Here is a 14,438-nt window from a genome sequence, read left to right on the forward strand (position 1 = left end):
ATTTCACAATGTATACAAATGTTGAATCAATATGTTGCACACCTGAAACTAATATAATGTATGTCAATTATACTTTTAAAAAGAAGATATCAAGCATAGTGAACTAAACTCTTAATCTCCTTGTCCTCCCATTTACTAAAAAACCTGCTTCTTAGTTTTCCTCATCTTAGTAAATGCATCTGCATCTGGCCAGTGATCTGGGCCCTACCTAACCCTCTCTAATTTCATTTCCTTCACTCTCCCCTTCCTGTCTGTACACGCTCTTCCCTTTGCCTAGAATATCATTCCTCTCACTTCACCAATCCACTTTTTACCTAAATTCTACTCACCCTTCAGGTTTCAGCTTTAATCTTCATTTCCAGAACCGCCCGGTTAATTTAGGCCCCTTTTGTAGCTTCATGGCATCCTTTAATAAGAATAACAGTAATAGCTGCAGCTAACATTTAGTAAAACTTGACTGTGTACTGGTACATAATATCAGAAGGATTAAGTAATTTGTTTAGGGGTACACCCTGATAATTTAAAGAACTGAGTTTGAATTTAGACAATTTACCCCACACTTAACCTCTTCACTACCCTGCCTCTTAACTGTGTAGTTACTTTTGTGATTACTTGTCTTGTTCCCCTCTTGTACTTCTAAGCTCTGTGAAGGCAGAGACTATGTCTATCTTATTTTCCTGGTATCTAGTTGAACGTATGCATAAGTGCATTGTCGTACTTGAGATGTAGCCTTATTTACTCAGGAAGTCTGAAAATGGATAAAATTTACAAGAATGTCACCTGGAATTCACAGATGACATTGACCATTTTACCTTCTAGAAATGAAAGTATAAATGTGGAGAAATCTATTTAGTTCATCTCGTAAATCAATTTACTGTTAATGATTATACGTCAAGGAACCCGATCTATTTGGAGAAGATTGAATTTGAAAAAAAATTTCCCGCTGCCTTTGATTCACTAGATTTTAGAATGTAATGCTTAGAGGTTATGGGCAGGCAATTGGTGAGTTTTATTAGATATGTTAGTCACAAACTGCCATCTGTTGGTATTTTGGGGAAAACTGTCAAAGCATAGACAATAGACACACGTGTTATGACTTGCTATTCCAGCTTTAAAGATGCCTCTTAGACAGGGATCAAAACTTAAAGTAGAATAGAATGAGTGGGAGCACGAGGGTAAAAAAGATGGGAATATTATAAAGAGCTCCCACCTGTGTCAGGACATCACTGATAAGGGATTTCTCTTACTTATGGAAGATTCTTGAGTATGAAGATTAAGGAAATGCTTTGAAGAAGAACTAAAGCTCCATCAGAGATTCTTTTCTTGAGTCAGTTCTTTGTTTTATTGATGGGAACTCTGTTATCACAGAAAGTAATAAAAAAAAATTGTCTAGGAAGGCCATACTCATTGTTTTTAAAGCAAAATAAATGAAAGATGATGTAAACTTGGCACTTGACACGTGTTTGGAATTTGATGTGCGTAGTTATTTTCTGTGGGAAGGGACTTTGAATATTGTCTTTCCCATCGCTGATGTACACACAGCAGAAAAGCAATCATGAAATTTTTTATTTAAATGAAAAATAAAATGAAAAAATTTAAATCTAAATTTTATATTTACATAAAGTGTTACACAAGTGTATAAATATGACAGTTATTTTCATTACAGGAGTTGTTTTTTTTATTTTTGAGAGGGAGGGGGTAGTTTGTTCATTCTTCCCCCTTTTTTCTTCCCTTTCATCCACATTCCTGCCCTGCCAGGTCCTTCTAACCCATATTAATAACCTAGGTTATATTCCATATTTTTCTCCATGTTGTCATGTTCATGTACAGATGTATATAATACATTATACATACATACCAGTGTGTATGTGTTTGTATTGTGTGCTTGTGGTTTTTTGAGTGTTCCTGTACTTTAAAGTTTTCTGTCTTACTCAAGAATACCTTATGGAAATCTGTTAAATGACAAAGCTGTGATTTATTCTTTTTAGCAACTACAAAGTTGTTGTATTAGTTGACCAGGGCTGCCATAACAGAGTACCACACACTGGGTGGCTTAAACAACAGAAATTTATTTTATTACAATTCTAGAGGCTAGAAGTCCAAGATCCAGGTGCTGGCAGGGTGGATTTCTTCTGAGGCCTCTCTTCTTGGCTTATGGATAGCTATCTTCTCCCTGTGTCTTCTCCACAACCCCCAAAATAAAAATCTAAAAACCACTTCATAAAAAACAATTTCAACTTTGTTTCCTTAGATATAGTACAAGAACCTTAAACTAAGGTGTTAAACTTGAATTTCTTACCTTTCTGAAAAATATTACCCTCTTCTTGTATTTCCTATCCTAGTGAAATTAGTGGTTGTCCCTCATTGCTGTTCTCACTACCCCCAAAATAATTATCCAGACTTACCTCCTCATTTCTTTTACATCTCCCACTGCTTCTACGTTGTTTCAGGCCTTCATTGTATCTTTTTACACAGCCTGCAGCATCCTTCCAACTAGTTTTGCTTTCTTCACTTTCATCTTTGTTTTAACCCATCCTTTATACTGACACCAGAGAGATTCTTCAGCAGATAGATCTAATTATGTCAATGTCTGTTTGGAACCCTTCTATCATTTTCTCTTTCCCTGATCACTTCTCAACTTCTTAACATGACACATAAGCCTGCCCTTTCCAGTCTTAGCTTTTTCCAAGTGTAGTCTTTGATCCAACTCTTACAGTTTCCCCAGTACATCATTTTGTCTTGGTCTCTATGCCTCTTTATATGTTACCTCTTTTAGTAAAAGCCCTACTTCCTTATCTGCTTCCCTGTTGCACATTATTCATCCTTTATGATCCAGTTCAAGTGTGTTTTACTTGTGAAGACTTCTGATACTCCTCATACACCATAAGCAAGGATCACTCTTTTTTTGGTTATCATTGTACCGTAAATATAACTCCATTGTAACCTCATCACACTGTGTTAAGTCACTTGTTGACATGTCTAGCTCCTCTGTGAGCTGAACTCTTTGAGGGCAGATGTCATGTTCTCATTCATCTTCGTGTCCCCAGCAATGAGAGGAAATCAGGGGCGGGAAAGAATGTTACATACATGGGCCTAAAGGCTAATTAACAAGCCCTAAGAAATGCAAAAATATTTTCAGTCAATTTTGTTTTGGGAAAATATTTAAGTTCTCTGATTTGTTTTATTATTGTTGCTTTTAATTTTTTTTTAAACAAAGGCTTTTTGCTTTGATTTTTAAATAAACCTCAAAATGAGGAGAAATAAGAACCTAAAACATCATACATTGACTAATTGTAACAATGAGAAATTGATTTAACAGTCCAAATCTTTATTATTTGCTATTGTAAAGGTTTTTAGCGTACCAGTTTTATTTCAAATTCTGTTATATGTTTAAATAAAGTAGCAGATCTGGGCTCAAGATGTGACAAAGTACAATCCAGAAGCTTTTCTAATTCTTCAGAGAGCCATTAGCTAGAAGAGGCTATTAAAGATTCATCAGAATTCAACTTAGTGTTTTCTAGCAGTTTACCCAAGGGGTTCCTGAATACAGTTAGAGGACTCGTGGATCAAACAGCTAGGAATTGATATAGATCTAATCCCTTTGCTTTTCCAGATTCCATAAATCTGACAGTAATAGCCACAAAGTTGCTTCTGAATTTGTTAGAAATTACTAGAGACAAAATGAACTGTCAAGACAGAAGCCGGCAGTCCTTAAGAAATGTTTAAAATTCAGTGGGTGGCATCTTTAACTGAATATGATGATTATACCTTAATCGAATATGATGATTATACCTCAAAAGAATTACTGTCATGATCATATAAAATTCTTAATCATGGCTATCATTCATTTTTTAGTGAAGTTTTTGCATTTACTTTACTTAAATTACCTAAGATAAATGCATTTAAAGAAGCATATGGAGTTTTCTATGTCAGTAAACCTAAGTATAAAATGTAATGTTTTTGAAAACTGCATGTAAAGGAAAACTCCCATTGACTTTAAACCCAAGTCTAAGTGCATATTATAATTGCTCTCATACACACACCCTTAGTGAATGTTAGTTGTAGATAGCTTCTAAAGGCTGTCATAAAATTTGGCAGTGTAACCTATTCTGTATAGTCTTGAATAATTTGTATCATTTGATCTATTAAATATCTTTGAGTACCATTTAGATGGAATGGAACACTTTAGGTGTAACACTATCTCATAGAAGAGAAGTGTTTTTTTATCCTATCTGTATAAGAAAATGGAATGCTACTTCTGTCTGCTCATTAAAGAAATCTCTTAACAGCATCTTCCTTGAAAGAATGAAGAGCAAAGTTTATTTCAGGAATTGGTGCTCTGCTTGTCTTCAAGCATTTACCATTGCACATGTTTTTCAGTCAGAGATTTTGAAGTATTGTTTTTAGAGAATTAAAATAATTTATTAGTCTCTTGTATGAATGAACCTTATGATCCTAATTTGACAGATTTAAGATGTGATAAAGGTTAATCTCCAGAAATTTAGGTGAACAGTTGGCATCATGCATTATTTTCTATTTAAGCTTAATTCTTTGATTGATTTACCTAATAGGTTTTATTTGGCTATTAGTAACCATCAACGAATAAAACTGCTTGAATTTGAATTTCTAAAATTTCATGTATCATACAAGGCGTCAAGCTTAACATTTTAACTATAAGTGATAAGCATTATCACGGTTTTTGGTTTGTTTTTTTAAACCATAGCATTTCACCGCTGTATTTGTATACAGTTCATTTGATTCTACATAATAAACATTGATTTTAGTTCTGACTGCCTTTATATGTTGAATGGTTTCTGCCGTAAGGGTTTATTCTCCTGAAATCAACCAGACTCTAGCATTACCACCACCCCTTTTCACTCTTAATTCTGAGAAAGAGATATTTTATTCCTTTCACCCCTATAACACAGAATCTTTGAGTATTCCCCGAATGTCAGGGGTTTAGAGTGAAAAGCAAAGAGAAAATGATTCTATAAGTAGATAAACAAGGCCTTGCGTAATGGGAGCATCAATAGAGGAAATAGACAAGGGAACATGTAATTATAACTCAGTAGGACAAACCCAATAACGAAAATGTGATACCTAGTACAAGGATTAGCACAGAGCAGAGTATAAGACCCATAGAGCAGGGGCTATTTTTTATTAATCTCTATATATCCAGTATTTAATAGGTTCAATAAATCAGTTAAATGAATGAGATTAATTCTGCCTTAGAAAGAGACAAGAAGCAAGAAAGTCTACCCAAATGACACGAGATCTGGGGTTTGAAAGTCAGGTAGGTAGGCGAAACGGTAAGAGAATGAATGATAGCCACGGAGAACAGTGTGAGTGAAAACTGCATGCCATGTTTCACAAACTGAATAGTATGAATTGCTTCAGCATAAAGTGTAAATTGAAGAGCAGGTAAAGATGGAGCTATATTAGTGAAGAATTATACAGTTTCTATGGGTTTCTTTGAAAAACAAAGAACATTTTAAAAGTATAATCTGATCAATTTACATTTTCTTGAACACTTTCTAAAATGTGTTTAGAGGTACCTAAACCACTTCCTCAAAAGGCTTGATATTTTTTAAAGTTAATTAGAATTATTGTTGATTAAATATTTTCATCCTTTTTTTTATATAAATATCTTTATTTTTTGGCTTTGCTGGGCGTGGGCTTCCTCTAGTTGTCACGAGCGGGGGCCACCCTTCGCTGCGGTGTGCGAGCTTCTCATTGTGGTGGCTTCTCTTGTTGCGGAGCACGGGCTCTAGGCACACGGACTTCAGTAGTTGTGGCACACAGGCTCAGTAGTTGTGGCTCGCCCGCTCTAGAGCGTAGACTCAGTAGTTGTGACGCATGGGCTTAGTTGCTCCGCAGCATGTGGGATCTTCCCGGACCAGGGTTCCAACCCGTGTCCCCTGCATTGGCAGGGAGATTCTTAACCACTGCGCCACCAGGGAAGTCCCTAAATATTTTCATCTTAATATTTATTATCTCTAGCAATTTAGCTTTATGTCAGATTTTTAGTATATTTACAATTTTATGTAATACATGGGATCCTTTGTGTAATCAATGATCATTTTACCCATTTTGAATGATTTTACCTTTGCAGATGGTAAGATTTATAGTGCTGCATTTACATTTATGACATGCTGATGTTTCTTAAAGTATGACCGCATACTTCAAGCCAAGCTTTAGGGACTTCCCTGGCGATCCAGTGGTTAAGACTCCACACTTCCACTGCAGGAGGTGTGGGCTCGATCCCTGGTTGGGGAACTAAGATCCCATATGCTGCGTGGTGCAGCCAAAAGAAAAAAAAGCGAAGTTTTATATAGAAGCCCACTATATAAATAGATACAGTTCATGGACATTCTACTCCTTATGCTGATGGAGCTACTAGGACTCCTCCAAGTTGACAGTCAGGGGGTTAGTGGAAAGAGCTTTGGCCTAGACACCAGGAGGCCCAGGTTCAGCATTACTAGTTAGCTACAGAATTGTGGGTGTCTCCTTTTTATTATCTGCTAAATAGAGGGACTGAGTGAAATGACTTCTAAAGTCTCTTTTACTTATAAAATTATGTTGTTTTATAAATCTGTAGCTATATTTTATGTGATGCTGGAGCCTTGAATGGGAATGTAACCCCAATTATAGCTACATTTTCCAGGACTACATCGTAGTGAAACCAGGGGCTGTCTGTACTGTTTTTCATTTGTGAGATATAGTTTTTCTTGTTCAACATCTATAATAAGTTCCTCCCCGCTCCCCCCCCACCCCATGTAATAGTTGAGATTTTGGTAGGATAGGTGGAGATATCTAGCAAGTAATTTGGTATATGGGTCTAAGAGTCAGGAGAAAAGTCAGGACTACAGATAGATTCGGAGTCATCCATGCAGGTGATAAAAATGTGGAAGTAAATGAGATTAGTTGGGAGAGAGAACAGAAGAAGGGAGCAGACAGACAAGGACGGACTCCACATTGAGGGGTGAAGGAAGATATGGAACTCTATAAGGAACAAATGGAAAAAGAAACAAAGAAATAAGAGAAGGAGAATAGGTTGTGTCACTGATAATAAGAAAAGAGAGTTTAAAAAAGTCGAGAGCCCCCCACCAAAAAAAAACAAAAACCCACCATGAAGTGTTAGGATTCACTTTTCAAGGAAGATAAGTCAACCATGAAGGTAAAGGGTATCTAAGAAATCAGTTTAAGCCAATGAGGGCATGCAATTCAATGTATAAAAATAAAACTATTGTCAAAAGTTCCGGGGGTTTTTTTGTTTCGCTTTTAAAAGATTTTTTAAATCATGCTTAGTGTTGAATAGGAGTCTGTTTACAGGTTTCGTTACCTACACACATTAGTCAGAACGCGACGGCCTGGTGAATAGAAAGCTGAGAAACGTGAATTCCGGGTTCTAGTCCCTACTCCATCCATTATTTTAACTGTACAACCATTCAGTCATCTAATAGGGTGAGAGATTTGTAAGCAGGTCAGTTACAATCTGGTCGGTAATAGCGATACCAAGAATGACAAAAAGTACTTGGGCAGGTGATTTAAGCCTTTTGGGGCTCAGTTTCTTCACCTGTAAAAGAATAGTAAATTGTTTTAAACCTCATAATTAATGTAGCACCCCTCACACAGTTCTGAATTGTCATAATGTTATTTGCCTCTAAAATACTTTTCTTTAAAAAGTATTATAAGTGCATATATACGTTTATATACATGTCTTTGTACTTTTAATATATATTTTAAAATTCATTATATGGTATACTTTATAATAAAATTTCTCCATACACTGAGGCTGTCAAACCCTCAGCTAATGAGGTGTATGTAGTAGGACAGACCATACTAAATGCCCTTGGCTAGTGAGTACTGTGTACTTTCATCCAGTGAGAGCTCTGAGAGCTCTACCGTCCTTTAGAGAGTTGAGCATATTTTGAAACATGTATTGTTTGTCTCCTGAAACTGATTTTTCTGCCATTTTTTAAAGTAGGGAACAGTTTTGACCCATAGTGAGTGACAAAGGGATGCAAGTAAAGACTATCATGCTGGTTATTAAAATGTAAGTTTTACAAAAACCGGTGGCCTAAGATGCCTCCAAAGAAATGGTTGAGGAAAATGAAGGTAAAGATTATTGGGCATTTATGAATGAGTGACCATCAAGTTATCTTCCTGAAGCATAGACAGTCTCACATTGTCAAAAGTGCCCATTTTGTGTCCTTTGATATAGGGTGACTTTGTGTTCAACAGACATTTACCAAGCTTGTATTATGTGCCATGTACAACGCTAGATGCTGGAGTTACTTTGGTGAATAAGATATATCCCTCTTGGATTTTATCATTGGGTAGGAAAGATAGAGTTAAACAAGGGACCCATAGGAGGTCAATTTTGCCCAAGCACTATGTTGAGTAAGTGTTCTAACTACCACTGGTTCTTGGCAAAAACCATATAAACTGCATCTTTTATCCCCAGCTCAGCCTCTCCCTCCCTCTCTATATTCCCACACTCCAGGATAACCATGGTTTAAGAAAAAAATTGGAAATTATGCAATTAAGTATCTGAATCTCTAGAAACATGTTAATAAGCATGTATGGTGCACGTGGCTGGGAAAAAGGTTAAGAATTCCAGACTTGGATCATAACATTCAAATCTGTATTTGCAAGCCAGACCATGTTCTTGAATACAAACCCAGACTTAAAAAAACAAAATTATTTGTTTCGTTTGTTTAATTAGATGAAACAAGCCTACGTTTTAATTACTTTGCTTTTTGTTTATAGGTTCAGGGCCAAGTTCATCCTACTCTTGAGTCTAGTGATGACGCTCTTCAGTATGTGGAAGAATTAATTCTGCAGTTATTAAATATGCTATGCCAGGCTCAGCCCCGAAGTGCTTCGGATGTAGAGGTATGATAAGTTTTGCCTTGTGTCTAATATGTGTGTTTATTGTCATGTCAGTGAAGGGGGAAAGAGTTTACTTTTCAGTTCCACAGAATATATATATGGTATTTTAAAAGTAATGACTGGATTTATTTTAACTTTGTATTGAGTGTATGATAGCTTGTATATGTTTTTGCTGTCAAACTATTCCATTATTTGCTTTTAATCTAAAATGAACTTTTATTGTCCTCTAAACACTGCTTCTTGATGCTAGAATGACAAATATACCTTTAAGAGTGGAATATGTCAAGTGTTTTTATTTGTTTGTTTTTTAAAGCCAGCTATCATTTCAAAAACGTTTCAATTAATCCTTTGATCTTCAGTTGCTAGGTGTATTTTAGATAGAAGTGAACCACTTTCCACCTATTGGAAGGGAGGGAAACATCTAAAAATCTAGGAAGGAAGTTCTGTAATCTCCTACAAAGATGACATGGCTCCTGTCTTTTTAGGGCTTATAGATTAGTGGAGATACAGGTAGGTATATGGGCGGTAACATAATGTGATGTACTATGAGAAAAGGGTATGTGGGAAACCAAAAAATGGGTAAACTAATAACACAGGCTTTGGGGCTTAAGGTTAGCTTCTCAGAAGAAGAGCCATCTAAATGGAGTTCTTGAGGAGTCAAGATTGAGAGGAGAAGAAAGGAGGCTTGAGTACCAACTATAGAAAACAGAACATAGAGCTGGAAATACAAAAGGAGTTTTCTGGCAATGATGAAGGATCATTTGACTTTAAAGACCTTGAATGTATAGTATACAAATCTTTGCATTTCTGTGACATTTCTTTTGCAGTACTCGTGTGGGCACAAAAAAGATGGTTGAGTTGAATGGCATTTCACCATGGATATATAATGGCAGAACAGTAGGGCAAGAGAATTGTGGAAATTGGTAGTAGCAGTGCTTTACAACCCTTTTCAGGACACAACACACTAGAATGTAATAATGATTTTGCAGTACACAGTGACTGGGCAGGAGGTGTATCTCTGTCTACCCCAGGCCCTGCTCTGTTCCCCTGAGGGGTGAGGGATTGATATATAGTTATATTCAATAGGAAGCTCAGCTGAAAAGAGCATCAGAGAATCAAATTGGATAAGGAAAAAAGTGAAATTTAAAAACAGCTGATATTTGAGTGCTTGCTATAGTATCATACACTGGTTTAAACACTTCTATGTTTATGTTTCATTTAAAGTTTTTAATAACCCCATGAAGATGTTGCTGTCTTTTCCTTTAATAAGATATAAGGTCCAGAATATAAGGTCTTGTTCACCCAAATCCCCAGCACCTAGAACATTGTCTGGCACTGAGAAGGCACTCAGAAAGTATATGTTGAATGAATTAATGTGGAAACTGAAGCACAGAGAGGTTAAGTAAGTTGCCCATGGTTACAGCTAGTAAGTAGTGAAGCCAAGACTCTAACCCAGAAAGCCTAAGCTTTCTGGGCCGAAATTCTACTAAACTATTCTGCCAGGTAGGCGAGGGGAAGGTAGATTGGCAAAACATGGAGGGAACAGTATTGGATTTCCCAATAAGATCAGAGAGCTGATAACACTAGAATACCTGAGTGATAGAAATAGAAGAATAGATTGGGATCAGAGACAGAGTTGTTAGAATTTAGGATTTCTAAAGTAACATAGTTACAAAAGCAGGATGTGGCCATGTGGTGGTAGCTGGACTAGACATGAAGGTCCCTATAATGAAGTGTTCAAGGAATTAAGAGGTCAAAGTATTTTATGTGTCCTTAATTTAAACAATAAAGTCACACAGGATGATGGCAGGACTTTACATGAGAGTGGAAGAGTGATATTCCAGAAGCAGCCTGGGGAGTGGAAAAGATGCTAAATCCACCTTCATGTGGGTTTTGGGACAAGGGCAGTTCCTGCTCTAGAAGTCTTTAGGGGAGATCCAGATTTCAATTGAGGCAAAGAAATATTAAGCAACACTAAGCTACAGAGGTTGTGGTTGTAGAAAAGATTGTGTACTATGGAATAGTGATTCACTTTGATTTTTTAAGTAATTCAAAGTAGGTTTATACATTTTTATCCCGTTTTTCCATTGAATTATAAGTAAAATACCTTTTATTCATAATTTCCTTTAGGCACTTACTAACATTGGGCTTTCAGAGTAGATCTTGAATAGAAATGGTTGCCTGACTCTCCTTGTTAACAACTCCGTTTGATCTTTTGGACCCTGATTAGGTTCTCCCACAGTGTTCATAAAATGTAGCATCCAATCCTATGCCTAGTGTATTAGAATGGGGTTACAGATCGCATCATCATTCTGATGTTGGTATATTCCAGGTATTTGCTAGTTTGAAAACACTACAATCTCAAATTCAGCTCTTTCCAAATAATGTTGTACTATACCTGTGTTTATCTAATTTTCTCCTTTTCATTAATATAAAAACTAACATAATTTTCCAGTATTGAAGGAGATCTCCATGAATTCTCAAAAATTACTAATGAGTCTCTCAGTCTTCCACTTGCGCAGATTTAATCATTATGTAGATACTCACGATTCTAGATAATAAGGGATATTTCATGGCTTTTTAATACTCAGAAAGCTTCTGAGATATTGAAGATATTTACCCTCTGCCCTGTTGTGTTATTTTTAAGCAAGTAACTTGGACATTTAAAATAGATGTAGCCATGGGATATTCCAGTGAACTGATGTTGTGGTTGGGAATGGACTTTTTGAAAGAGAATATATGACAGTAATAGAAATAGCAATCAGTTGTGTAATAGGCTTTGTAATTTCAAAGTACTGTTATAGACATTTCTATGCCCTTCCAACAACCCTGTGGAGTAGTTATTGTTCTCCTTGTTTTATATATTAGACAGTTAACCCTCAGAATGGTAGAACGGATTTTTTAAAACGATGGAAATCTAGTTCTTTTCCAATCAATAGTCAAATACCCTTCTTTCTGTACCATTCCTGGAAGGGTGTTTATTTAAGAATATGGAGATTGGAGATATTTAGATGAATATAATAGTGTCTTTAGATTCTTTTATCAGGAAATAATTTTCTTTAATTTCTTTAATGCATTTATGGAGCTTCCTTTTAAAATAATAAGGGCCGTGACTTTAGCAAGCCCTTCAAATAAATTTTGGGGTAAGGGATAATTCATAAAAAAAATTAATTTGAAGGCCGTATAAAAATGTGCTTTAAGAAACAGAGCAATCTGATTTAGTGGAATATGTGAATTTTACTTCTAAAGAATACATTTTGATTACTTTAAAGTATAAGCATAATTCAAAGTAGGGTGGCAATTCTTGCTTAATATTCAGCCCCTAGGGGATTTGTTTCAATGAAAAACTAAAAGTGATTTTTAGTTGCCCTATAGTTTTAGGAAAATAGATACTTCAGAAGTGCTTGAAAACTAATGGGTTACATACATATCTATAATCTTGCTTATGCTAATTTAAAAGTTTTGATGAATTGTACTACAGATTATCACAGACTATGAACTATCATAGTTCAAATGAATGGGATTTTGTTGTGTTGATGTAGCTAATGTTCACTAATCCATGGCACCAATATTTGAGTATCCACTATTTGTCAGGCAGTGTTCCAGATGAATAAGGGTAGTATATATAAACTCCCTGGGAATGCAGAGAAGGGTTATATATTATTTGGTCCTGTCTTTTTAAAATAATGTTTTAAAAGATAGTGTATAAAAATTCCTCCAATCTGGTTTGCTCTCCCTCTCCTCATTTTGTGATTTAGTCGTTTTAAAAGTAGAAGTAAAACCAGTCGTATTTTTTCTGATATAGTCCTGATAAAGTATATTTTTATTTATTTATTTAAAAATTTAAAAAAATTTTTTTTATTTTATTGAAGTATAATTGAGTTACAATATTGTGTTAATTTCTGCTGTACAACAGTGATTCAATCATACATATACTGTTTTTCATATTCTTTTCCATTATGGTTTATTATGGGATATTGAATATAATAGTTCCCTGTACTATACAGTAGGACCTTGTTGTTTATCCATAAGTATATTCTTTTTTTTTTTATTTTTTTTTATTTTTGGCTGCATTGGGTCTTCAGTGCTGCAGGTGGGCTTTCTCTAGTTGCAGCAAGCGGGGGCTACTCTTCATTGCAGTGCGTGGGCTTCTCATTGCGGTGGCTTCCCTTGTTGCAGAGCGCAGGCTCAGTAGTTGTGGCTCGCGGGCTTTAGAGCACAGGCTCAGTAGTTGTGGCGCACAGGCTTAGTTGCTCTGTGGCATGTGGGATCTTCACGGACCAGGGCTCGAACCCATGTCCCCTGTACTGGCAGGCAGATTCCTAACCACTGTGCCGCCAGGGAAGTCCCCCATAAGTATATTCTTTTAAATTTCTTAAGTCTTGTTCTTTCATAATTGTACTTGTTCTTTATTTCTCTCTGGTTGACTAGACTGATTTCCATTTGTAATATCTTTTTTTCCTGTTTCCCTTTCTCGCCTGTGTGTCCTGTATTTAACCAACTTTAATTTCTTAGGACACTGATACATTTTTCCTCTCATTTAACTCAGGCTTTCTTGGACTCTATTTCTTTTTCATATATATATATATATATATATTCTCTTTCAGATTCTTTTCCCTTATAGGTTATTGCATAATACTGAGTATAGTTCCCTGTGCTATACAGTAGATCCTTGTTGGTTATCTTTTTTTTTTTTAAACATCTTTATTAGAGTATAATTGCTTTACAATGGTGTGTTAGTTTCTGCTTTATAACAAAGTGAATCAGCTATATGTATACATATATCCCCATATCTCTTCCCTCTTGCGTCTTGGTTATCTATTTTATACACAGTAGTGTGTATGTTAATCCCGGCCTATTAATTTATCCCCACTCCCACCCCCTTTCCCCTTTGGTAACCATAAATTTGTTTTCTGTGTCTGTGAGTCTCTTTCTGTTTTGGAAATAAGTTCATTTATGTCTTCTTTTTTTTCTTTCTTTTAGATCCCACGTATAAGCGATATCATATAATTGTCTTTCTCACTTAGTAGGATAATCTCTAGGTCCATCCATGTTGCTGCAAATGGAATCATTTCATTCTTTTTTATGGCTGAGTAATATTCCATTGTATATATATACCACATCCTCTTTATCCATTCATTTGTTGATGGACAATTAGGTTGAATAGTGCTGCAGTGAACATTGGGGTGCATGTATCTTTTTGAATTAAGGTTTTCTCTGGATATATGCCCAGGAGAGAGATTGCAGGATCATATGGTAGCTCTATTTTTAGTTTTTTGAGGAACTTCCATACTGTTCTCCATAGTGGCTGCACCAATTTACGTTCCCACCAACAGTGTAGGAGGGTTCCTTTTTTCCACACCTTCTTCAGCATTTATTATTTGTAGACTTTTTGATGATGGCCATTCTAACCGGTGTGAGGTGGCACCTCATTGTAGTTTTGCTTTGCATTTCTCTAATAATTAGCGATGTTGAGCATCTTTTCATGTGCCTTTTGCCCATCTGTATGTCTTCTTTAGAATAATGTCTATTTAGGTCTTCTG

General features: G+C 35.8%; 1 protein-coding gene across 2 annotated transcripts in view; it reads left to right on the plus strand.

Moving 5' to 3' along the window:
• Window positions 1–14,438, plus strand: part of SOS1 (SOS Ras/Rac guanine nucleotide exchange factor 1) — a 148,325-nt gene that overhangs the window by 57,633 nt on the left and 76,254 nt on the right. For both annotated transcript variants that reach the window (XM_082427659.1, XM_082427660.1), the window contains exon 2: window positions 8,773–8,898. In XM_082427659.1, coding sequence (XP_082283785.1) covers window positions 8,773–8,898 — 126 coding nt within the window. The remainder of the gene's footprint in view (window positions 1–8,772; window positions 8,899–14,438) is intronic.

This window comes from Balaenoptera physalus (genome assembly GCF_965194825.1).
Source record: "Balaenoptera physalus genome assembly, chromosome: 15".
Classification (NCBI taxonomy): Eukaryota; Metazoa; Chordata; class Mammalia; order Artiodactyla; family Balaenopteridae; genus Balaenoptera; species Balaenoptera physalus.